At 51.2% G+C, this 26152-nt stretch overlaps 2 protein-coding genes across 4 annotated transcripts; one reads left to right on the top strand and one right to left on the bottom strand.

The window, feature by feature from the left end:
- Window positions 1–5615: 5615 nt before the first annotated feature.
- LOC109778371 (uncharacterized) lies at window positions 5616–6280 on the bottom strand. Its single transcript, XM_020336927.2, has one exon. It carries the CDS (start codon window positions 6145–6147, stop codon window positions 5857–5859), a length of 291 nt encoding a protein of 96 aa, XP_020192516.1. The 5' UTR covers window positions 6148–6280; the 3' UTR covers window positions 5616–5856.
- Window positions 6281–7920: 1640 nt separating this feature from the next.
- LOC109778379 (probable pre-mRNA-splicing factor ATP-dependent RNA helicase DEAH3) lies at window positions 7921–11605 on the top strand. 3 transcript variants are annotated; one of them, XR_012182065.1, is made up of 7 exons: window positions 7921–8400; window positions 8646–8833; window positions 8981–10065; window positions 10315–10551; window positions 10634–10872; window positions 10959–11077; window positions 11166–11605. XR_012182065.1 is itself a non-coding variant. In XM_020336935.4 (7 exons), exons 1-7 carry the CDS (start codon window positions 8113–8115, stop codon window positions 11284–11286), a joined length of 2166 nt encoding a protein of 721 aa, XP_020192524.1. In that variant the 5' UTR covers window positions 7921–8112; the 3' UTR covers window positions 11287–11605. The 3 variants fall into 3 exon arrangements, 2 of the variants coding, with proteins under 2 accessions (XP_020192524.1, XP_020192525.1); XM_020336935.4 differs by having other exon boundaries at window positions 10426–10551; XM_020336936.3 differs by having other exon boundaries at window positions 8933–10065; window positions 10426–10551.
- Window positions 11606–26152: the final 14547 nt, after the last annotated feature.

The following is a 26152-nucleotide window of genomic DNA, read 5'->3' as shown; positions in this document are numbered from 1 at the left end:
AATAAAAAAAGTTATGACCATACTGAAAGTAACAAAGCAATTATTGGTTCAGGAAGAGCCACATTCACACTTCCTATGGGTACTGCTATCGTAGTTCAGAATGCACTCTTGTATGCTGAATCTACACGTACTCTTATATGTTTCAAAGATATCCGAACTAATAGTTTCCATCTAAAAATAGTAGAGGTGGATAACAAACAATATTTGTTTTTAACAAAAAGCAACGGATATGAGAAACAAACCCTTGAAAAAAAATTCTCCATTCTCATCTGGATTATACTTTACATACATCAAACCCGTACTTTATGTTGCGTACAAACTATTTTTCAGATATTTATAACTTAAGATATTTGGCATGAATGCCTAAGTCACCCCAACATAGGGATGATACGAAAAATTATTGACAATTCTTTTGGTCACAACATAAAAGCTGCAAAATTCTCTAGTCATCAAATTTTATGTGCACCACCACATGTGCCATGATTTTTTTAAGGACTCTCTCATCTTAAAATTCATAAAATATTCACTTAAATTTCTTGAACACATCCAAGAAGATATATGTGGACTACTCAACTATTTTTGGGGCATATATTCATGGCATCCATAGACATCTAATAGATGATTTTATGTGGATCTCTAATCTCCACAAATTTATGATTTTACTAAATCAATTGCTCATATTATCAAATTATGAGCAAATTATCCTAACATATGGGTTAAACCCATTTGAATGCCATTTTACGAGTATTTATGATTTTACTAAGTACCTCATGTACATACCCAAAATGGTGCAGCTAAATTCTTTATCAAAAGAATCAAACTAATCAAATGACCACTTATAAGAATTTCAATTTGGCAACATCTCGTTGTAGACATGTGGTCTTACACACCGCAGATCTATTCTAGATCATTCCAACTGCATATCATACTGCTCCCCCTTGCAGTAAGTACGTGGAAATCAACAAGTATTTCCCATCTGCGAGAATTCGGTTATATACCGATATCACCACTCCAGCGTACATTAACGGACCCTCACATTAAATTTGGGATCCATGTGAGTTATAACTATTTATTTATCAGTCAATCATAAATATCTCAAGCTCCTATCAGGGGAATTGGTTATAGCCTGTACGCTGATTACATTGAAATAAGGACATTTTCGGCATTAGGGGGAGACTCGTACCACAATGAATGCCGATAAATTAGAAATGTCATGGACTTTCAGTCATCATATTCATGTACTTCAAAAATCTGAACATGAAGTTCAATCATATATTTGCAACACATTGCAAATCTGCCACATACGTTTACTTATGACAAAGACGTCATGAAATCACATTATGCATGCAAGCAATGTGACATACAAAGTGGAAGTACCTCATACAACCACTATTCTCCCTAAATGAGAGCAAAAGGGGGAGAAACATGGTCACATGAGAAGTGAGTTCTCATATGCATCCGCGGAAATAAAGGAAATTATATCCTCAGCTAGTAAATGTAGTTCATCCTCAAGTTGAATGACACATAACGGATGCTCATCATCCAAACCCAACATAAACGTGCACAGAATTTAAAGTGTTGGGCATCAAAACACCTTGACTCCATTGTTATGGGAAATCATGAGGAGTGAAAATAAGTAATATTATTTCCAAACATTCCATTGATTCAACAGAATCATATAACATAAAGACTACAATTGTCGACAAATATTTATTCTTGAATTGCTAAAACCTTTAGGGCCCTGAACCAAAGTCCATGGCAGAGTGCCTCATGCACTCATATATTGGTTCAACTAGAAGGAGGCAATCAAGAATAGCACTCGTTCAACAAAAGAGAGGTATTTACCACAGTAATACATTCTCCTCATAAGTATTTTTCCTGCTGGAAGAAAAATGATTTTTCGTTCATAACGAAAACAGTGAGATGGTGAAAAAGCGAGGCTTGTAGCACAAGGGTTCACGCAGAGACCCAACATTAATTATGACGTAAAAATACCCTCTTGGTATAAGTGGAATTAAGTTTCGATATTAATATTATTGGCAATTACAAATAAACTATACCTGCAGTTGATAGACAAGGTGATTACATATGGATCACTCAATTCGGATATATAAAAATATGTCCTTAAAAGACATAAAATCCGAATCCAAAAACCAATCGCAACATATATTGTGTAAAACATCAAGTCACTTCATGACTTAAAAGATTCGAAAAAATTGTGTGGTACAATCGACTATGAGAGTTCCTTATTCAAAAGGATACTCGGATAAAGATTGCTTACATGTAGTTATTAACAAAATCCCTCCCTGGATTCTACATGACCTATGTATATGCCGATGATTTTATCATCGAAGTCTATACAACGCATGAAAAGTGCTCACAATCATATCAAGACGGATATTATGTAGTTAAGATTCAACAGAATCATCTTCCATTATCTTTCAAGATAATACCACTCGTATTGCTCAAATGCATACAATTTATATACATAACAATATTGCAAATTGAAATTTTGCAAAGTTCAGGGGGATAAAACTCCTAGAACTAAACTTACTAATTATCATCCGATAATAATATAATGTACTCTTTCCTTATGAGTTTTCCAATATTGGTTTCTCATATGGGTTCTATTGAGTCAGTTACTATACCTACGGTATATCAAATTCCTATATTTGCTCCTTATATTTTTCACAGGATCGTCGGTGGATATCAATTATACAAGATCAAGGTCAAGATTAAGGATTATGAAGATCATTCAAGATTTTTCAGCACTCAAGGATATGTGAAGAATTTCAAGATGATGAAGTATTAAAAGGACCGCGTTTGTCCAAGGGGGAGTGTTAGGAAATATTAGAAGTTAGCAAGTAGTGCCAGTTTTAGGCTACAATAGTAGTTAGGATTTCCTAAACTAACTTCCTCTAAGTTAGCGTTGCCCAAACGCTATCGATGCCTAAGGGACATCGTGCCCGTTAGAAGAGACGCGATCATTGTAACAGACGCTTGTACATGTCTGTTGGGGACATATAAATACCCAACTCAACATCAATGAAAACACACTTTTTACTTCAATCTGTTTCTTTCTTCTCAGGACCCACACACACGGGATTCGAGCCCGGCGGCTGAGGAAGGATCAGCCACACCAGCTCGGTCGGCTGCAGTACGAGGAGAGGGATCCTTTGCGGCTGCGGAGCAGACGGCTCCTATGTGCATGTCACCACGGGTGACTACACGTGCCCAGAAAGGTATTTTGAAACCTACGAAATTTAAAGACGAAACAGTCAGGTATGAAAAGAACTTTAAGTTTGCGAACTTTGCATCTTCTGGTGAACCTCATAATTTGACAGAGGCGCTAAGCAATGACAACCGGAGAAATGCTATGCATGCAGAACATGATGCACTTATGAAAAAACAAACTTGGCATCTAGTTCCTTCAAGGCAAGGGAGGAAATATCATAGATTGTAAGTGGGTGTACAAAATTAAAAAAAGACCTGATGGCACGATAGATAGGTACAAGGCTAGATTAGTAGCTAAAGGCTTTAAGCAACGCTATGGGATTGATTATGAAGATACTTTTAGCCCTGTAGTTAAGGCTGTTACTATCAGGTTTGTCTTGTCTATTGTTGTTTCCAGGGGCTGGAGTCTTCGCCAATTGGATGTACAGAATGCGTTCTTACACGGCGTTCTCGAGGAGGAGGTCTATATGAGACAACCACCTGGTTTTGAGGACCATTCAAGACCACACCATGTGTGTAAGTTGGACAAGGCCTTGTATGGTCTAAAACAGGCACCTAGAGCCTGGTACCACAAGCTGAGTACAAAACTACAACAACATGGTTTCAAGGCATCTAAAGGAGACACTTCTTTGTTCTTCTTCAAAAAAGGGAAGGTGACTATATTTATGTTGATGACATAATTGTTGCTAGCTCATCACAAGAAGCCACCTCAGCATTCGTAAAAAGTTTGAAAGGAGAATTTGCTCTTAAAGATCTAGGAGAGTTGCATTACTTCCTAGGTATTGAAGTAAAACAGTGTCATGGTGGTATTATGTTAACTCAGGAAAAAAATGCTAGAGACATAGTCAAGCGAGTAGGCATGAGGGACTGTAAACCTTCTACTACACCCATGTCTACCACTGACAAGCTATCTTTGCATGAAGGGGAATTGTTGAGTCCAGAAGAAGGGACTAAATACAGGAGTACAGTAGGTGCATTACAGTACCTAACATTGACAAGACCTGATATATCTTTTGCTGTCAATAAGGTCTGTCAATTTCCGCATGCTCCTACTTCTCTGCATTGGACATGTGTTAAGAGAATAATAAGATATATTCAAGAGAGTGCTGAAATAGGTCTCAAGATATGTAAGTCTCCTTCAACAGCAGTAAGTGCATTCTCTGATGCAGATTGGGCTGGATGTCCAGATGATAGGAGATCAACTGGAGGCTTTGCAATCTTCCTTGGATCAAATCTTATATCCTGGAATGCAAAGAAACATGCCACAGTCTCACGCTCTTGCACTGAAGCAGAATATAAATCTCTGGCAAATGCAACTGCTGAGGTAATGTGGATAGAAACCCTACTTGATGAGCTAGGCATTGGAAGATCACACATGTCATGTTTGTGGTGTGGCAATCCTGGGGCAACATACCTTTCTGCAAATCCCGTGTTTCATGCAAGAACAAAACACATAGAGATTGACTATCATTTTGTTCGAGAAAGAGTTGCACAAAAACTGTTGGATATTCGGTTTATTCCAACAGGAGACCAAGTTGTAGATGGATTCACCAAACCTCTTCAAGTCAGACAACTACAAGCCTTCAAGCGTAATCTGAACCTTGATACGTTAAGATTAAGGGAGGATGTTAAAAGGTAGGCTAGTAGTTGTATAAACGTGACATGTTGTCACATATATTGTATGCGTGTGTTGTAAAGATGGCGCAGGTTGTAGTATAGGATTAGCCTTATCTGTATAGCTTGGAGTAGGTGCAAAGCCTAGCAACAACCTGCACAAGATGTACTTGATCCTCTGAATATTTAACACGAACGCATCCCTGTTAGGAAGGCATACGCTTCCACGCCTTTTCTTCATCTTACACGAGCTCCATACTGGCCCTTCCCAGCCTTCATATATAGAGGCTACGAGATCCATTGTGAAGCGACGTCCATAATATATGGCGACCGAGAGCTGAGCCATACGAGGAGTCTGCTAGAGTGTCATTTTAGGCTAATATTACCATATTAACGATTATTTTGGCCATTGGAGTCATACAACGACTCTGCTAGAGTTGCTCTAGCCTTCCAAACGAGACTTGTACAACTGTACTACAACTCCACAGCCACCTACCAATTAGGAGCAACACAAATATACAAATACTCCAGCTCCAGATGGAACAAGATCCATTCTGAAGAAACATAAAGAAAATAGTCCATTTTTATATACAGCAATCGCTTGACCGGGATGATGAGAAAGAGAGATATTTCCCCCAAAATTGAAGTCAGCCCCGTTCCCACCACCCACGCACGCACTCGCCGACAGATCCCCAAAGCGCTTCGTCACTCAAATCCGTCCTGTTCTACCCCATCGATCGTCGTGGAGCGCCGACAAGAAAACCCAATCGCAAAACATCACAATTCAACTAACGCTTGCTACGTTAAAAGATACAGATACAGTAGTACTTCCCAGATTAGTACTACTAGAGCATATCCATGCCAATGTCTTATGTCTTGGCAGAATCAACGAATGATGAACACAGCATGCGCATGGTGACAAAGAAATCAAAAGGCTAACCGTACATAGTGGCTAGTAGTACTAGCTTAATTAGCTGCATCCTTCCGCCGTCGGTATGACTATGACCGTCACAGCGTGCAGCCGCAGAAGAGGAAGAAGCAGCACATCATGGAGATGAGCGCGACGGACTCGACGGCCGTGACGACGCCCCAGAGCACGGCGTCCACGACGAGGGGCACGTCCGGCAGGAGCTCGGGCCACCGCCGAATAGCCGCGCCGAGCTGCTCCGGCCGCCAGTCCCACTGGAGGGACGCGTATGACGTCGGCGACGGTGACGACGGCAGCAGGGCGGCCAGCTGGCTAGGGAGGCCCCCGAGGTCTGGCGGCCACCGGAGCATGGAGACCAGCCTTCCCGCCATGGCGGCAACTCGGCGAGCGCTGCGTCGGCGTCGGCCGGTGCCGGTCTCCGTGGACGTGGGAGTCGCTGGCTCGAGGTTGTTTTGGTGGAGCCGTCTAGCGTGGAAGTGTAACGTGTTACGGCTACTTACCCGTCTCGTGCGTGGCGTGTCTCTTGTTCGTACTTCCAGTCTCTATCCTTTTTTTCCTTCTTTTTTTAAAAGAAAATCCTAGCCTCTATCTAGTCTCTAAACTTAATTTTTAGAAAATCTTCTCTACACTTAGCACACGAGGGGGTCACATGGTGGTGGGCCAGCTGGAGGGCGACCGTGTGTGATGCGCAGGAGCATCGGGGCCCGCTTCACACATACTGGTATTCCGTGGGCCGGGCTTCTGGACATCGCCGCTTCGGGTAACGGCGGTATGACGGCCTAGCTGTCCACGGATGTCTGAGCCGGCCCAGCGCAGGATCCCTCTTCCGCTTCCGGTTTTGGACCATTTTTTATGTTTTTTTTTCGATGTTTGTTTTTAATTTTCCTCTTCCCTTTATTTTCCATTTCACAGATTTTTTTAAAAACAAATTATAATATTTTTTAAAAAATTGTGAACATTTTGTGTTCATAAAATACAAAAAATGATCATCAAATTAAAAAAAATGTGCATCACGATTAAAAAGTGTCATCATATTTTCTCGAAAATTTTGATTAATTTCCAAATATGTTAATTGAATTCATAAAATGTCATCCAATTCAAAATTTGTTCATCAAATTAAAAATTTCCTCATCAAATACAATAAATGTTCATAGTTGTAAATTTGTAAATATTTTTTGAATTGGAAAACATTTCCCGAAATTTATGAAGATTTGTTTAAAAATTAGTGAACATTTTTTTGAGATGCACGAACATATTAAATTCATGAACATTTCTTAAATTTTAGGATTTAAAAAAAAATATGACAATTTTTTCAAAATCATAAACGTTTTTTGGATTCCGGAAATTGATTTAAAGAAACAAAAAAGAAAAACAACAAAAGAGAAAACGAAAAAGGATGCTCCGCCCCGCACATGGGCCGACCCAAAAGGCCGAACGAATTTGTGTATTGACATGTTGATGCTGCAGTGGGGAGGGGAAGAAGACATGGAGCTGTTGCCGCAATATCCAAAAATTCTGCTGGCCAGTTCTTGGGAGCATCGGCGGTGGTATTCAGAGGTATATCAGAACCGGCGACTCTCGAATGCATGACGATTAGGGAGGCGCTGGCTCTCCTGATGATTTGAACTTGTCAAACATCTAGGTGGCTCCGGATGCAAAGGTGGTAGTCGAGGACATCAGAGAGAACAACCCTACAGAGTATGGAGCGATCATACATGAAATAATAGAGAATAGATCATTTTGCCAAGTTTGTAATATTAGCCACGAATTTAGGAGCTCGAATATCGAGGCTCATAAACTCGCGAAGCATGCATTATCCCTTCCGGCTGGCCGACATGTTTGGTTGGGGCAGCCGGACGGTCTCTCTTTCGTCCATGTAAACATTGTGACGTCTGAATAAAAAGCTTCGGAGTTTGTCTAAAAAAAAAGTCGGCTGCAAAGTCAAAAAATATGACGTGAGATTTTTATCACCTGTTTTCTTTTAACACGGTAATCGAGCCGGAGACCGAGTTTGAGTGAGTGGCTCTGTCGAAACGTGATCGAGCCGGGGACCCAAGTTTTACACGTTCATGGAAACCGAATGCGACCGGGGCTGCAAGTGCACGGTCACAAAAGGGCGCCTTCCAGGCTGGTAAACGAAAAGCACGGAAACCCGCTACCACGCGAGCGGAGTCCCATCTCGCAGCCTCACGCCACGCCGACCTAATAATCGCGCAATTCACAAATATAAATCCGGCGACTCTTCCAGAAACGGGAGCTAGGGTTTCGCCTCTCCACCCGGCCCTCTCTCCCGCCTATTCCTCCTCCGCGCACCAGCGACCCCTCTCCCCGCCGCCATGGGGACGGAGCGGAAGCGCAAGGTGAGCCTCTTCGACGTTGTCGACGAGACCTCCGTATCCGCGAAGCTCGGCCGCGCCGGCATCAATGGTGCCGCCGCCGCCGCCGCGGCCAATCCGTCCATCAACCGGTGGAACGGCCGGCCCTACTCGGCGCGCTACCTAGAGATCCTCGAGAAGCGCCGCACGCTCCCCGTGTGGCAGCAGAAGGACGAGTTCCTCCGCGTCCTCCGCGACAACCAGACCCTCATCCTTGTCGGAGAAACCGGAAGTGGCAAGACCACTCAGGTATTATATCTGCACCTATATCCGATACGTCACCATGTATGTGTTGCTTAGGTTGTTGGTTTGTGCCCTCAATTTTTTGATTGAAAGTTAGGAGGTGTTCTAGAGGCTAGATACCTGGTGCTATGGTGAATTTGTTAGGTTTATGCTTGTGTGGGCTTGCATAACTAGGGTGATATGGTCATTATGAGGTGGCTGTACCTATTGGTTGATTTGTTCTGATGATTGATTTGTTCGGTGTGGAACAGATCCCCCAATTTGTGCTCGAGGCTGAAGGTTTGAGCAACCGTTCTATGGTTGCCTGCACCCAGCCGCGTAGGGTTGCTGCAATGTCGGTCTCTCGGCGTGTCGCGGAGGAGATGGATGTCACAATCGGGGAGGAAGTTGGTTACAGTATCCGATTCGAAGATTGCAGCAGTCACAAAACTGTTCTCAAGTAAGATTTTTGGTTCCTGTATTTCGTGGAAGAACAGTATCAGTTGCACCATCCTTTTGGCTGATTGATATGAAGTGTATGTTTCTTTTGTTTTTTTAGGTATTCTGATCTAATCATGTTGTGTTGAACACTATTGCTTCCTATCAGATATTTGACAGATGGTATGCTTCTGAGAGAAGCAATGGCAGACCCACTTTTAGAGAGGTACAAGGTGATTGTTCTTGACGAGGCTCATGAGCGCACGTTGGCAACGGATGTTCTGTTTGGGCTTCTGAAGGAAGTTCTAAAGAACAGGCCTGACTTGAAGCTTGTTGTTATGAGTGCTACTCTTGAGGCAGAGAAGTTTCAGGGTTATTTCAGTGGTGCACCATTGATGAAAGTTCCTGGTAGACTTCATCCGGTTGAGATCTTCTATACTCAGGAACCAGAAAGGGACTATCTAGAAGCTGCTATCAGGACAGTTGTGCAGATACATATGTGTGAACCTGCTGGTGATATCCTTGTATTCCTTACTGGAGAAGAGGAGATTGAGGATGCGTGTCGGAAAATAAACAAGGAAGTTAATAACATGGGTGATCAGGTTGGCCCAGTTAAAGTCGTGCCGTTGTACTCTACTCTCCCCCCTGCAATGCAGCAGAAGATTTTTGACCCTGCTCCACCTCCATTGAAAGAGGGAGGTCCTGCTGGAAGGAAAATTGTTGTGTCCACAAACATTGCTGAGACATCCCTAACCATCGATGGTATAGTGTATGTTATAGATCCAGGGTTTTCCAAACAGAAGGTTTACAATCCAAGGATAAGGGTGGAATCCCTTTTGGTGTCTCCAATTTCCAAGGCAAGTGCGCATCAGAGAGCTGGTCGTGCTGGAAGAACACAGCCTGGGAAGTGCTTCAGGTTGTACACAGAGAAGAGTTTTAATGGTGATTTACAGCCTCAGACCTACCCAGAAATTCTTCGGTCAAACCTGGCGAATACAGTTCTTACTCTGAAGAAGCTTGGAATTGATGATTTGGTGCATTTTGACTTCATGGATCCTCCTGCACCCGAAACTCTAATGAGGGCCTTGGAAGTTCTGAACTACTTGGGGGCACTCGACGATGAAGGCAACCTAACATCTTTAGGTGAAATGATGAGTGAGTTCCCCTTAGACCCACAGATGTCAAAGATGCTTGTCATCAGTCCAAGGTACAACTGTTCAAATGAGATCCTCTCAATATCTGCCATGCTATCAGGTATGTCGAACTAACAATTCCTCTCTCCAAATTGCATTTCTGCAACTACATTATCATGTTGTTATGCACGTGCACTGTTTTGCTTGCACCAGTATGTGCAAGCAAGTTGCCATGGTTCTAGCATGCAGGCTAGTGCATGTTTTCTATTTTCTCTTGTTTGTATATATTGTGTATTGTCATCAGCAACTGTCATGCACCTGGCTTCTAGAGCTATTGATCAAAATGATCATACAGTTTAGGCTGATGCAGATAGTTGCTGTATGTTGAGTTATTCTGACAAAGCAAATGGTATCGTCTCGCCTCTTTGCATCTGCTGACCAACCGTGGGCTTCGTCTGTTATTACCATATCCTTTGTCTAGTACCCAATTGCTTTCTCCGGCCTAGGGAGGCACAAAAGGCTGCTGATGAGGCGAAGGCTCGATTTGGGCACATCGATGGGGATCATCTGACACTTTTGAACGTGTACCATGCATACAAGCAAAACAGTAAGCCTATAACCATTCTCATTCGATCTACACCCGGTCAGACTGCAATTTGTTGGGGGCTAACAGACTCTTCACTATGCAGATGAGGATCCTACATGGTGTTATGAGAATTTTGTCAATGCCCGGGCGATGAAGTCTGCTGATAATGTTAGACAACAACTTGTCCGCATCATGACCAGATTCAACCTCAAGATGTGCAGTACAGACTTCAACAGTCGTGAGTACTATGTCAACATCAGGAAAGCAATGCTTTCAGGGTACTTTATGCAGGTTGCTCATCTGGAGCGAACTGGGCATTACTTAACCGTAAAGGATAATCAGGTTGGTATTCTGATTTTTGTCTCTTTTATTTCCTTTATTATTATGGGGTATTGTATTGCAGCTTTTCACCCTTCTTTCCTTGCCAGGTTGTCCATCTTCATCCCTCGAATTGCATGGACCATAAGCCGGAGTGGGTCATCTACAATGAATATGTTTTGACCACCAGGAATTTCATCCGCACAGTCACCGATATCCGTGGAGAGTGGTAAGTCCTTGTCCAAAGTCTGAAATGAAACTTGTCCAATTGGGTATTTGATTGACAATGTTGACCTTTCTCTGTATTCTGTTCCCAGGCTTATCGATATAGCTCCACAGTACTATGATCTGACCAATTTCCCATCATGCGAGGCCAAGCGTGTTCTTGAGAGGCTACACAATAAGAGGGAGAGGGAAAGTGCTGCTAGTAGGAACTGAATTGATGTCATTCTTCTGGTCCCTTGGATGGCAGCGCTGCCAAAGGCTTTGGACATCACTGTTGGCCTCCACCATTGTCATGATATCTTCCATGTCGTAGTTTTTCAGTATTGTGGACGGTGAAATCACTATATACGACATATGTCAAATGTCCCTCTGCTACTGCATTACGAATTAGATGCTTGTTTTCCCTCTGTTTTAGAAGGTGTAGGTTATCATACATTAATTATGTGTCGGTCTCCATATTTTTGGTGTATCAAACGCTGTTGTTTACTTTGTACTTCAGCATCCTTTTGGCTAGTTTTCACGGAATTACTGACATCGCACTGTGTTTACTAACTTCTGAGATAACTTGTGTAACTAGTCAGGAAATTACACCCTCCGTCCTGAATTATTTGTCTTAGATTTGTCTAGCTACGGATACAGGAAATGTCCTCTCATGATATGGCCACTGTTTACATTTCCTGCCCTGTACGTGTGCTATGCGTATTCATTTCCTGCCCTGTACGTGTGCTATGCGTATTTGGCCTACTCCCTCCTTTGTGTGTATAGGGCCTAATGCGTTTTTCGAGGTTAACTTTAACCACATGTTAAAATAATAATATATGACATGCAAGTTAAACAAAGCACATCATCAAATTCGTACGTACAAGTTCCTAATGACATGATTTTTACATTATATATCTCTATCATTAATCTTATTTAATGGCAACCTTGAAAAAATGTATTAGGCCATATATATATGGAAAGAGGGAGTAAGTGGCACTAGTTGACTGGTCAAACTGCGAAGTGCTTTTGCAAAATGAAAAAGAGACCCTCCAAAAAAAAGTAAGGCCAATCTTGAGCCCACCTCTCCCGTCGGCCTCGGCCACTCTGGAGCCGCCGGCCACCTTTCTCTCCTGGTGCTCCCATTGATGGTCGGATCTCCCTTCCGATGGTGGGGGCTCGGTGCACTCCTACGGGAGGTGCCTCGCTGGTGGTTGTGCCCGTTGTGGATGGCGGTGGTGAGGCGGCGCATGCCTGGCAGGTGGCCGGTGGTCTGCATAGCTATTGGTCTTTCTGAAATACTTCCTGTGTTCCAAAATGCAAGAACGTTTTTCATACTATACTAATATGAAAAACGCTATTATATTTTGGGAGTAATTGAAATGCAATTTCGTTATCTGAATTTTAATTATTAAAGACTTGTTGAGTTCTTCTGCCAAAGCTTGATTAATAAACTTATAAAATCCCTTGAATTGGATCTGACTAAATCTAGGTATTGTGAACATTCTTTCGTTTCCATTCTGGAGCATTTAATCTTAAGTTTCCTCCTTATCAAAGAAAAATTCCATAGCTCACTCTTCATCAATACCTACGGATCATCTAGCAATCATGGAATCTATATTCTGTTTACTAAATCACATGAAAGTCTAGGGAATTCCACATATGTATTTCATACATATGAACTTTTTTCTTTGCCAAATTGCCCAAAAAGTTTATGCTATTTTCAATCCAATCATGGATATTATGCTTGTTATATCTCTTTTCTTTTTTCTATCGGCCTTTGTTTGGCAAGCTGTTACAAGTTTTCGATGAAATCTTCAGTACTCTGTATGGCAAACTGAATGATGTGTTCATTCCAAAAAAAAATAGAAGTGTGTAAAAGACGAGAAGTTCTGTTTTTATATTATGAACCTTCGATTCTCAAATTTAAATTCTTCTATATTGAATGGGTAGCTACAACAAAAAAATGGTTCGTCGCCTTGCTGCGCTTACAACGCGTGTGTGGCGTTGGCACAGTTCTTAATCGAGCACCTTCGCGGCTCAGCTTCGCCACCAAGGTGACGTACTCCACGGCGACATGGAGGCATCAACGTCATCGTCAGCTTGAGCAAGTCGTGCAAAGAATCGACATAGTCGCCGTTGGTGCTTGGCCAAGTGGCCAAGGGCACACCAGGCCGACATGACTGTCAACACAGAGGGTTACAGTTGTGCTGGTGACCGGGAGGATAAAGAACCAGTGAGGAAGTGGTGAAGAAGCTCGACCCTCTTTGTCTTTATTTCTGCTTTTAGTAATTTTAGTTTAGAACTATGTCCGTCGGTTGAATTGTGATGCCCTTTTGATCTATGTTCGGATTATGTGGCTTTCTTTGTACGGTTATGTCGATTTCTATGTCCGTTTGCTCCAGGTTTGTTTATTTCGTTGATCATCTACATACTATCTTTCACGTTGCATGTGTAGGAAGGATGGATTTAGGGTACCAGATATGAGGTACATGGTTGTGGACGCGACGTTGAGTATTGACCGGTCATTGTCCGCCGACGCCCCCAGAGTGTGTCCGCGGACATATAGGTTGTCAGATGGTATGTGCGGCAGTAGATGCTCTAAATGTCCGCTAACAACTGGTCGGATGGAGGCCATCCAATAAATATTCGCCCCTTGTCCGACCTTCTCCCTTTAACAAATGTATCTAGATCAATGGCAATTCAACCAAACATTTAAATAGTTATAAAAAATCCAGCTATAACCAGCACTGGATGTTCAACAAGTTTTTGACATCCATCGATCCCAAAAGCTTCTAGTCTGGTTGGCCGTGCCAAAGACCTCAATTCCGACCTCCTTTTCACCCTCTTTTGTGCAAAGCGTTTGTCCATAGTAGCACTGTACTTGTCGGGGAAACTACCCGCGGTTAAACCCGACTCATGACGTTAAGTCATCTCTGGACTTACCCAGCAGGTGTAACCCGGCAGATTGTGTGACCCAAATCCTAACCCGGCAGATTGTGTAACCCGGATCCTAACCCGGCATCTACTTAGAGTCCTGGAGATGAGTCTCGGAGATGAGCCCTGAAGATAAGCCGCCTGGAGATAAGAAGCCCACGGTGAGAAGCCCAGGGTTAAGAAGCCACAACTAGGCTAAGTCCTAATCCTACTAGGACTCTACATGTAACCCTCCCCTTCAACTCATATAAGAGGGGCAGGGCACCCCAAGGGGGACACGTTTTCAGATAGACAGGTCATAGACAGACAAGTCTCAAGACAGATGATTTGATAGCTCTCGAGATGAGGCAGCGAAATAACACCCTTATAATTGATACTCAAGCAATACAATAAGCAGGATGTAGGCTTTTACCTCCACCGTGAGGGGCCGAACCTGGGTAAAATCTCGTGTCTTCTCGATTTCGATCAACCCCGTTCAATCTACCACCTAGTTGCGATGGCCTCACAACTAAGTCCTCACACTAGGACATCTGCCGTGACAAAACCACGACAGTGCTCTTGAACATACTTCGTTGCATCGGGACCCAAGTCCGCCGCCTTTACGAGTAACAACTTTTACGCCTCGCCTTCAGCCTTGATAGCAATCTTCATATCCCCAAGCTTAAACTTATTCTTTTGCATCTCCATGAACATTGTCAAAACTCTCTGCCTTCTTTTCCCCCTTTACCTCGTTGCGTTTGGCAGCTGCCTCCTCCTTCGCCATGATGACCTCGGACTTCTCTTTCATCTTGGCCACATCCCCTTCTCACTTATCCTTGTCCATCTCCCATCCCCCCTATTCGTAGGCGCATGGGTGACCGGTGCAACCCCTTCTTTTGTTGGATCACCATCTTCATTATCTTTTTTGGCAATGGATGTGGTCTTGGCAGAATTAACAATGTCCATCCACTTGCTTCGCCCATTCCACTTCATCCAACAATGCATTAGTGTGAATGGCTTCTTCTCCATCTTCTTATACAAAGTGCATGCATGTGCGTGCTAGCAATGCAAGACAATGACATGATCAACAAGTTGCAACATTGAGCAGATCAATAAAATGACCAAAACATAGAGCAACAAGTTTCAAAACTTACGAGCTCGACGAGTGACACACACTTGGCCACCGGTTTTTCACTTGTTTAAATGCGCAACAATACTTGTTGACCTCCAATTGAATGATGTGCCACAGATGGGCTGGCGACTTTAGATTGCGATTGTGGACAACTTCGTTCTTGTAGATCATGAATCATCCGCGGACACTTTGCCAAAAAGTCGCGCCCTTTTGCTATATGCCTTGAAACAGAACTGTCACACCCCAAGTGGGTCTTAGCCGTGACAATCGCCACATGCTTATAAGAACACTAGTGGCTAATCACTTCAATCATCCTCTTGTCATTGTATGTGTTGCCCCTCTTCTTCTTTGGGTCGCCATCTGGCTCCTCGGGCTGCTCGATGTTCGGGCCCTGCTCTTGCTTCGACATTGGCGAGTGGAGGTCCACGACTTGTCCGTCTTTGTGTACACCGCCGTTGTGGATCACGTTCATCATAGCCTCGTGTGTGGTGCCATCGAACATGGGGAGGCATTCCACCGAACAGTGAGTGCGCACCGACAGACGAGGGCTCCTGGATGGAAACCACGAGCGGATGGTTGAGGATAGCTGGATGAGGCGACTGAGTGCTACGATGACTGTTGTGTGTCGGGCTAACTCTGTAGATGGTCGACGTGATAGTAGGGCGGCTTGTATTGGGAGGGGCAGGGTTGTGAATTTGCGGTTGTTCGGGCGGCAGTGACACCTTCTTTGTAGGACAAGCTCCGACTGCCGGTGCCTTCTTCTCCCTCGCCTTCACGGTCTGGCCATGCCACTCCGCGGACGCAGCACGCACACGACCGTCTCCGGCTTGAAGGAACCACAAACCTCTCGAAGGGATCCGCCGATCCATCACGTCAGCGAAGGCTGACAAAACGAGCAATGAAAGACTGGGTGGGGCACCTGCTATCGGGGCGGAGAGGGCAGGCTTTCACACATGAATAGTGGAGCGGAGTGTCCAAATGTGCGCACTCCGCCATGGTTTTAGGTGGGCTAGGGTGTCAGTTCACACAAGAATAGTGGAGGAGTATCCAAATGTGCACACTCCACCATGCTTTTGGGTGGGCCAGGATGTCAAGCCCGAACTCCCCTAGGCCTCCCCGATTTGGTGCCAGTTTATGGGATTTCAAACGTCCGGTGCACGGATTTGGTAAGCTATGTTGAATGGCTAAAAGTGTTCGGACCGTCCGATCCAGACATTTGCGAACGATTTGATGATCCATGTTGGAGTTGCCCTAAGTGCTCGCTCCAGTATGTATTTCAACAGCTATACAAGTAGTACTTTTTTGGCGATAAATTCTTGTATTACTGTCGGGGGGATGGACCCCGGGCAGGCAACGAAACCCGGATCCTCTTCAAAAACAACGGGGCTGGCACCGCCCCTCAATACCGGCACGCGCTTGGCCGGGTCGCTCGACCCGGCCAAGCCCCGTAAACCGGCCAAACTAACCGACCCGGCAAGACACGTCGACTCGGCCTCAACAACTAGCGCAAGACAGCCGAACCCGGCACGGCCAAAGCCTCCTCACCAAGCCAACGCCACCCATGGCGTGCTACGCAATCCAGCCGCGGGTCAACTCCCGTCCCTTCCAGGCCGTATGATGGGGACGAGACTTCAATCAACGATGACCGATGCAACAGTGCCCCGCCCATGCCTCTAGCAGGAACGTGGCAACAGTGCCCCTCACCTACCCGCTGACCAGGGCCGGCGTGGCTATAGTGCCCCCGCCCTCACCGCTGACGACAGCAAGCGGCAACCTGACGGAGAGCACTGTACGCGACTCGACTCGGCCACGCCCTGACGATCGACAAGACGGCGCACAGTCCCCCTAGGCATGCGGGGCCCGCACCTAGGGGAACCCGGCGAACCACAAGCCCTCAGCGGGACCCAGCCCGGGTCCCCGGACACCGACAATACGGACCCACCGACTTATAACATTACCATTGTACCCCCGGGGGGTTGGACTATAAAACCCCCGGGAGCCCACGATCATTCGGGGGGCGAGCGACAGGACTAGCCACGAAACAGCAACACCGGAGAGAAGGAGCAGCCCAAGCCTTGGCCAGCTTCCTTCCTCCTCCATACAGCTCCAGGAGCAACATTGTACTATCGATCATCCAACTACACTCGGCAGGACTAGGGGTATTATCTCTCCGGAGAGCCCCGAACCTGGGTATGTCCGGCGTCCCGCGCCCGCTCATGCCAACCTCGCCTCTGGAGTCCACCAGCGCCCTCGAGCCTCCTCCTCCTCTCTTTAGCCATCCCTTGGCATCTGCCGTGCGCCCACCACGACAGTTGGCGCCCACCGTGGGGCAGCTCGAGGAGCTGGCCGGGAGCATGCTTCAGACGGGGCCCTTCTCCTACGCCGACGAGTCCGTCGCGCTGGCGGACGACGTCGTCGGTGCGCTTGTCGCCTCCTTCGCCGCGCTGCGCATCTCCGATGCGTTCGCGGCCGACGAGTACCCCAGCGAGGTGCTCAACTACTCCGACTCTCCCCTCTCCCTCGGCGGCGGCGTTTCCGCCGGGGCAACAGGCGTCCATGTGGAGGTCTTCGTCACCGGCGACGGCGCCTCCTCCTCATCGAGCAAGACAAGGAAGGTTGCCGAAGCCAGGGCCGCAGTGGATCGGATCGAGAAGTCCGATCCGTTGCGCGCCGCGATGCAGAGCCTCCACATCCCCATCGGCACTGACGTCGACGCCGCCAACGTCGCTGAGGCCCGAACCCAGCTCGAGGAAAGGCACCAGCAAATGCTGGACCTATCTGAGACGCTCGCCGCCACTCAGCGTCGCCTGGACGCCGCTCAGCTGGAGCGCGACGCCGCCTACGGATTCACGCCCGCCGCGACTGAGCCAAGCCGGGTCGCCGATGTGCGTGCCCGGGGAGGTGCGATCGGCTGGGCCCTCGGCGCCGTCCCAACCGTCTATGAGACCCCAGCGAAGAACATGCGCGCTGCCCAGGCAGCCGCAGTCGGCCTAGACCAGCTCGCGGGTGAGGAGCTGAAAGAGCGCATCGGGCGGATGCGTGAACTCCTCCACGCCGCCAACACCCAGCAGGACCGCCTCAACCAGCTCGCCAAGCCGGCGGGATCCGGCTCCGCCCGCCTTGGCGGGCCCGGCGAAGTTCTGCACACCGCTTCCTCGCCACCCGGCGAGGCGCACTCCGGCCGAGCCCGGACTCGGCGCGACCCGGCCGTTACAGCCGCCGGCGGATTGGGCGACGAGCCCGTCCTAGAGATCCAGCGCGGACCCGGCCAGCATGGCCGGCGTCCGGCTCCAACCGACCCGGCCCCCCGTGGCGTGGCCGCAAGTCGACTCGGCCCGCGCGCCATCGACGTCGCCGACGCTCGCCACCGCCTCGATCAGCTCGCTCGCTCCCTGGAGGTGGAGGAGAGCGGCGCTATCGGGCCGGCGTGCTTCGGCCCGCGCATCCGGGAGGAGCCCTTCCCCAAAGGATTCATGCTCCCCTACGACACCCCCAAGTACAACGGGACGGTGAAGCCAGAAGACTGGCTCACCGACTACACCACGGCCATTGGCATCACCGGTGCCAATCGTCGTCTCGCCGTGCGCTACGCACCGCTCATGCTCCAAGGGTTGGCCCGCACGTGGTTGAACAGCCTGCCGATGGGCAGCATCAACACATGGGTGGACTTCGAGGAAGCCTTCGTCCGCAACTTCACGGGGACCTACAAGCGACCCGGCCGCCCTAGCCAGCTCGCCATGTGCGTGCAAGGGCCTACGAAGACCGGTCGCGAGTACCTCGCACGCTGGATCGAGCTCCGGAACAGCTGCGAGGGCGTCCATGAAGTCCAGGCGATCCAGTACTTCGTCAGCGGGTGCCAAGACGGCACCCTCCTCAAGCACAAGCTCTTACGCTCCGAGCCGGCCACCATGGCCGCGCTCATGGTGACGGCGGACAAGTACGCCAACGCCGACTCCGCCATGAAGATCCAGGTGGCGCTGGATGAAACCGGCAAGGCGAAGCCGGTTCCCCCTCCGAAGCCGGCCGGCGAAAGCAGCCGGCAGCAGCATCACCAGAACAACAAGCGCAAGGCCGACCAGCCGGCGCCGCGTCACGACAACTGGCTCGTCGCAGCCATTGAGCCCGCGGCGGACCCGGCGGCGAAGCGCCGGCAAACCGGCAAGACGGCATGGCAACCCGCCATGAGCTTCGAGCAGATGCTCGACGCCCCCTGCAAGCACCACAGCGGCGCAAGACCCTCCACGCACACGCTTCGGCAGTGCGCCATCACCAAGCGCATCATGAGGGGCGATGTCCCGCCCCCTCCGGCTCCGGCTCCAGGCGCGGGACAGCCGCCTCCGCCTCCACCGCCACCTCCAGCTGGCGGCGCGATGCGCGACGACGCCTACCCGGACCAGAGCGCGGCCTACGTCGTCTTCACCAGCCTCGGCGACCACAAGCGCAGCGAGCGCCTCCTTCGGCAGGAGGTGAACACCGTTGTCCCGGCCAAGCCGGAGTTCATGCATTGGTCGGATCGCCGGGTCACCTGGACCCGGGAGGATCACCCGGCAGTCATGCCGAGCCCGGGTGGTTACGCCCTCGTCCTCAACCCCACCATCGTCGCGTGGCGCACATGCAAGTTCTCCCGAGTCCTCATCGACGGCGGCAGCAGCATCAACATCCTCTACCGCGACACGATGACCAAGCTCGGCCTCAAGGCCGAGGACCTGGAGCCAACCCGAACGATCTTCCACGGCCTCGTGCCCGGCCTCTCCTGCTCCCCCATTGGCCGGGTCCGGCTAGATGTCCTGTTCGGTGACAGCAGTCACTTCCGGCGCGAACCGATCTGGTTTGAGGTGGTGGACCTGTCCAGCGCGTATCACGCGTTGCTGGGCCGGCCCGCGCTCGCCAAGTTCATGGCGGTTCCCCACTACGCGTACCTGAAGATGAAGATGCCGGGTCCCAAGGGCCTCATCACCATCACCGGCGATTACCGCAAGTCCCTGGAGTGCGCCCGAGACGGCGCCAAGTTAGCCGAGTCGCTGGTCATTGCCGAGGAGCGGCGCCAGCTCGACCGGATCGTCGCCCTGGCAGGCGAGGCCTCCGCCGCGTCGATCCCGACCCCGGACCCGGCCGACGAGGCCGCCTTCAAGCCCTCCAAGGAGACAAAGAAAGTGAAGCTCAACCCAGAAGACCCCAGCTGCAGCAAGTACGTTGTCATAGGCGCCAACCTTGACAGCAAATAGGAAGGCGAGCTCGTCGACTTCCTCCGTGAGAATCGGGATATCTTCGCATGGACCCCCAAGGACATGCCGGGTATCCCGAGGAAGTACGCCGAGCACAAACTTCATGTCCGCAAGGACGCCAAGCCTGTCCGTCAACCCCTACGACGATTTTCCGAAGAGAAGAGAAGAACCATTGGTGAAGAGGTCACCAAACTTTTGGCGGCCGGCTTCATAATGGAAGTGTTTCACCCCGAGTGGCTGGCCAATCCAGTCCTCGTCCTGAAGAAGAACAAGACCTGGCGCATGTGTATCGACTACACCAGCCTCAACAAGGCCTGTCCCAAGGATCCGTTCGCCCTCCCGCGGATCGACCAAGTCATCGACTCGACCGCCGGGTGTGAGCTCCTATCCTTCCTGGACGCTTACTTCGGCTACCACCAGATCAAGCTGGACCCGACCGACGCCCTGAAGACGTCCTTCATCACGCCCTTCGGGGCGTATTGCTACATCACCATGTCGTTCGGCTTGAAGAACGCCGGCGCCACCTTCCAGCGCTGCATGCAGAAATGCCTGCTGCCGCAACTCGGCCGCAATATCCACGTATACGTGGACGACATCGTGGTGAAGACCAAGCAGCACCTCACGCTCCTCGACGATTTGAAGGAAACCTTCGCCAACCTCCGCGAATACAAGGTCAAGCTTAACCCGAAAAAATGCGTTTTCGGCGTCCCGGCCGGAAAGCTACTCGGCTTCCTCGTCTCGAAACGCGGCATTGAGGCGAACCCGGAGAAGATCAAGGCCATCGAGCGCATGCGCAAGCCGGCTCGGCTGCGCGATGTCCAGAAGTTCACCGGGTGCTTGGCCTCGGTCAGCCGGTTTCTAAGCCGGCTGGGCGAGAGGGCGCTACCCCTGTACCAGCTGATGAAGAAGACGAGCCCGTTCGAATGGAACGGCAAGGCAGACGAGGCCTTCCAAGACCTCAAGCGCATGCTCTCCACCGCACCAGTCCTGGCCGCGCCGACCGATAAGGAGCCGTTGTTGCTCTACATAGCTGCGACCTCGCGGGCGGTCAGCACGGTGCTGGTGGTCGAGCGACCAGAGAAGGGCAAGATCCAAGCCGTCCAGCGCCCAGTCTACTACCTGAGCGAGGTGCTCTCCATCTCCAAGCAGAACTACCCGCACTGCCAGAAGATGTGTTACGGCGTGTACTTCATCGCTAAAAAGTTGAAGCAGTATTTCCAAGAGCACGTTGTCACCGTGGTCAGTACGGCGCCTATCGGAGAAATCATCGGGTGCCGGGATGCCTCTGGCCGGGTTGCCAAGTGGGCGATCCAGCTAGCCGGTCACACCATCCTCTACGAGCCCTGCACCGCGATCAAGTCTCAAGCCCTGGCCGACTTCCTCATCGACTGGACCGAGACCCAGTACTTGCCGCCGCCTTCCGACTCGACGCATTGGCGCATGCACTTCGACGGGTCCAAGATGCGACTCGGCTTGGGGGCCGGCATCGTACTGTTGTCCCCGAAGGGCGACCGGCTCCGTTACGCGCTCCAGATCCACTTCGCCAACTCCAACAACGTCGCCGAGTACGAAGCCCTTGTGCACGGCCTCCGGCTTGCCAAGGAACTTGGCATCCGGCGCATCCTGTGCTACGGCGACTCGGACCTGGTGGTGCAGCAGTGCTCCGGCGAATGGGACGCCCGCGACTCCAACATGGCAAGCTACCGCTTCCTCGTCCAAAAGCTGTCTGGATCCTTCAAGGGCTGCGAGTTCCTCCACGCCCCGCGCGCGGAGAACGAAGCAGCCGACACGCTCGCCAAGATCGCCTCGTCACGACAAGCCATCCCATCCGGCGTCTCTCTCGAGCACCTGCGCAAGCCGTCCGTCAAGCCATCGCCGGACTCCGAGTCCATCCACGTTCCAGACGACCCGGCCGCACCTCAACCCGGCCCGGGGACTGCTGAACCCGGCCCAGGGGTTGCTCAGCTCGACCCGGCCACCATCGTCCCAGACCCGACCGTCGCCATCCCCGACCCGGGGGCTGCTCAACCCGGCTCGGGGGCTGCCGACTCGGAACCCACCCTGGTGGCCGTCTTCGCCGTGGTTACGGCTCCATCTTGGGCCCTCCCAATATCAGAATTTTTGGAGAACGGGGTTCTCCCCATGGACGAGACCGAAGCTCGGCAGGTGCAGCGCCGGGCGTCCGCCTACAGCATCATCAACAACGAGCTCGTCAAGCGCAGCTCCACCGGCGTGTTCCAGCGCTGCGTCGAGCAGGAACGGGGTATCGACATCCTCCTCGACATACATCAGGGCGAGTGCGGGCACCACGCCGCATCACGATCCCTGGTGGCCAAGGCGTTCCGCCACGGTTTCTACTGGCCCACAACCCTCCAAGATGCCGAGTCGCTCGTCCTCAAGTGTGAGAGATGCCAGCGCTTCAACAAACGCAGCCACCAGCCGGCGTCAGCACTCCGCACCATACTGATCGCCTGGCCCTTCGCGGTCTGGGCACTCGACATGGTGGGACCCTTCAAAACCGCTCGAGGCGGCATGACGCACTTGCTGGTGGCAGCGGACAAATTCACCAAGTGGATCGAGGCAAGACCAATCAAGGAACTGGACGGGCCAACAGCCGTCCGGTTCATCAGGACATAGCGGTGCGCTACGGCATGCCGAACAGCATCATCACCGACAACGGCACCAACTTCGCCAAGGGCGCGCTCGAGCAATACTGCTCCGTCTCCGGCATCCGCCTCGACCTGGCCTCCGTTGCGCATCCGCAGTCCAACGGGCAGGTCGAGCGGGCCAATGGACTCATCCTGTCCGGCGTCAAGCCGCGACTCGTCGAGCCGCTCATCCGCTCACCCGGCAGCTGGCTTGACGAGTTGCCAGCCGTTCTCTGGAGTCTACTCACCACGCCGAATCGGTTGACCGGGTTCACCCCGTTCTTCCTCGTCTACGGAGCCGAAGCCGTCATCCCGACCGACGTCGAGTTCGACTCGCCGCGCGTCGCGATGTACACCGAAGCCGAAGCCAGAGAAGCCCGCGAAGATGGCGTCGACCTGCTCGAAGAAGCACGCCTCCTGGCGCTCAGTCGCTCGGCCATCTACCAGCAAGGCCTGAGGCACTACCACAGCAAGAAGATCAAGCCCCTCGCGTTCCGCGAGGGCGACCTCGTCCTCCGACTCGTCCAAGAGTAGGCAGGCCAGCACAAGCTGCCCCCTCCATGGGAGGGCCCATTCATCGTGAGCAGGGCCTTGCACGACCGCAACGCCTACTACCTCATCGACGCACGCAAGTCAAGGAAGCGTAAGAAGGACACCGCCGATGAAGAAACGACCCGGCCGTGGAACGCGGAACTCCTCCGCCCGTTTTACAGTTAGCCGCACGAGCGTATGTATCATCGCCTTTTGTGAACGCATGAAACCATGGGGTCCCCGAACGAATCTCGGGGGCTGCCTTTTGTCGACCAATTTATTGTGTCCCTATTTCCTTGCATCACTATACCACTGAACCCGGCCACCGGTCCGACTCGCTCGACCCGGGGGCTCAGGGGCTAGCCGGCTCGGTCGCCACCCCGCCGCCTTACTTGGTGATTCCTGATAAAGTTAGGATGCCGCGGTCCCCCACTTCGCCCTAAAGCCACAGATCCAGCTTTGGCTGTCGGCTGGCAAGCACAACGGGCCAAAGCTCCTTCGCGCTTCATACACTAAGTCAAAGGCTGCCGGGGCGATCGACCCGGCCCACCATTCATCAAATGAACAGCCGGACGACCGGCTGCTCGCCAACCGGCTTCGCCGGATTGCCGCCAGCCGACCCAGTGGGTGTTTCGCTCGCGCTCAACGTTTTGAGGGACCCAAGTCCTGCGTGCTCCACTTAAAGAACCGAACTCCTTGTCATGGACCGGAGCCTCGGCCGTCTGACTCGCGGGGGGGGGGGGAGGTTTGAGAAAGGAAAAGCGCATGAAATCGGTCCAAAAAAAGGAAGGCAAAAAAGCAAAAGCACCCACGACATCTACACAAGTATTTAAGAAAAGGCCCACGGCCCGAGTTCATTACACCCTAAAACCCCCAGTGGGTGGGTGGACCTGCTATTTAACAGATTTTACACAAAGTGTCTCAGGCATCTCCAGCGCCGCGTCACGACATCGACGGCTCTCCCCTGGCGGCCTCCGGGTCCAGCGAGGTGCTGGTGTCCTCCTCAGCACCCACGTCACGGTAGATGCCCGTCTCCTCCAAGCTCCCCTCCGGATCGTGGAGGAGCAAGCCGTAGTCGTCGCCGTCCACGGCCCTGCCGTCTTCCGTCCGCTCCGGATGGAACTCGTCGTGCAAGGCGAACTCGGTGATGTAGCTGGCCTGGGAGGCGATCCGGCCGGCTTGCTCCTGCAAGAGCTGCTCCGAACCGGCCCGCTGGCCCATCAACGCGTCCAGCTGCAGGTCCGGATGCCAGGACAGCGCGAACCGGAGCGCCATCTCAGCACCGGCACGAGCGGCGGAGACGCGCCACTCGCCAAGCCGGTCCGGCCCCATCTCCAACCAACGCGCCAGGAGCGAGAAGCTGCTCGGTTGGACGGAGTCATGCCATAGGGCCGTCGTCATTGCGGTGCCGGCCTGGGACAGCCGCCCCAACTGCGTTCCCAGGACCTGCAGGCGGGCCTCAGCGGCGGCGATGATCTCCGGGAAGGTCCAGGCCACCCGCGGATCCGTCCCGGACTCAATGACGTCGGTCGGGTCGCGCTGATAGCGGACGGCTTCCTCCGCCAGCCGCTGCTTCTCTGGAAAGGCCCCTGCCACAAAGGAAGAAGCGAGTTAGAAGAAGAACAACAAGGAAGAAATGCCGAATCCCGACCCGGCAAATGACAAGAAAAAGCACTTACTGGAGAAGGACTCTTCCAGGTGCTGCACCTCAAGCAACGTACCACGCCGCTCCCGCTCGATGGCGCGGTCGCGCTCCTCGAGCGCCTTCTCCAGATCGGCCGCCTTGGCAAGGGCCGCCTTCAGCTCAGCGTCCTTGTCTTCGGCCGCCTTCTCGGCCGCCTCACGGCGACGGGCCTCGTCCTGACGGGCCCCCTCAGCCGTGGTGACCTGCCCCCGCAGGCGATCCACCTCGGCCTGGAGCCGGCCCTTGTCGTCGGCCAGCTGGCCGCGCTGCTGGTCCGCCTCCACCAGGGCCTGCTGCGCCTCTGCCACCTTGGCGGCTTCCGCCTTAAGGAGCTCCACCTCGGCCTTGAGGCGGCTCTTGTGACCCGCCAGCTGCTCATGCAGCCGGTTGGCCTCGTCGAGAGACCGCCGAGCCGCGGCCGCCTCTGCCCTCGCCTGCGCCACCTCGACGCCAAGACGGCCGGTGTCGGCAACGAGCCGGTCGTAGTAATGACCGGCCCGGAGCAGATGAGTCCGCCAGGACAGCACCTCGGCTGCGAAAAAGAAGGACTCAACAGAAGAAAAAAGCCAGACTTAAGATTTGGCCCAACTGTTACACAGTTGGCCAGAATCTCGGGGGCTACACCCGGTGGGTGCGCTAGCGCAGCCCCACTAGAAAAGAGCACAAGAATACCTGCGGCAACGCGGAGCTCCTCCTCCTTGGCGGCAAGCTGCTCCATGAGCTCCCGATGCTTGCCCAAGAGACGATTGTAGGCGGCGACCCGGAAGGCGTCGAGATGCTGAAGAAAGCAGAAATCAGAACAAGGCCAACACTCTAAAGATTCGACCCAACTACTACGTAGTTGGCCCGAACCTCGGGGGCTACACCCAGTGGGTGCGCTGGCGCGCCCCCACAAAGAAGAAATTACAAGAAGACTTGCCAGAACGGCGCGCTCCAGGTCGCGCGTCCGCTCCACCTCGGCCTG

Source organism: Aegilops tauschii, chromosome 4, assembly GCF_002575655.3.
Source record: "Aegilops tauschii subsp. strangulata cultivar AL8/78 chromosome 4, Aet v6.0, whole genome shotgun sequence".
In the NCBI taxonomy this organism is placed as follows: Eukaryota; Viridiplantae; Streptophyta; class Magnoliopsida; order Poales; family Poaceae; genus Aegilops; species Aegilops tauschii.
The sequence above is the reverse complement of the archived record's forward strand: the minus strand, read 5'-3'. Positions and strand labels throughout refer to the sequence as shown.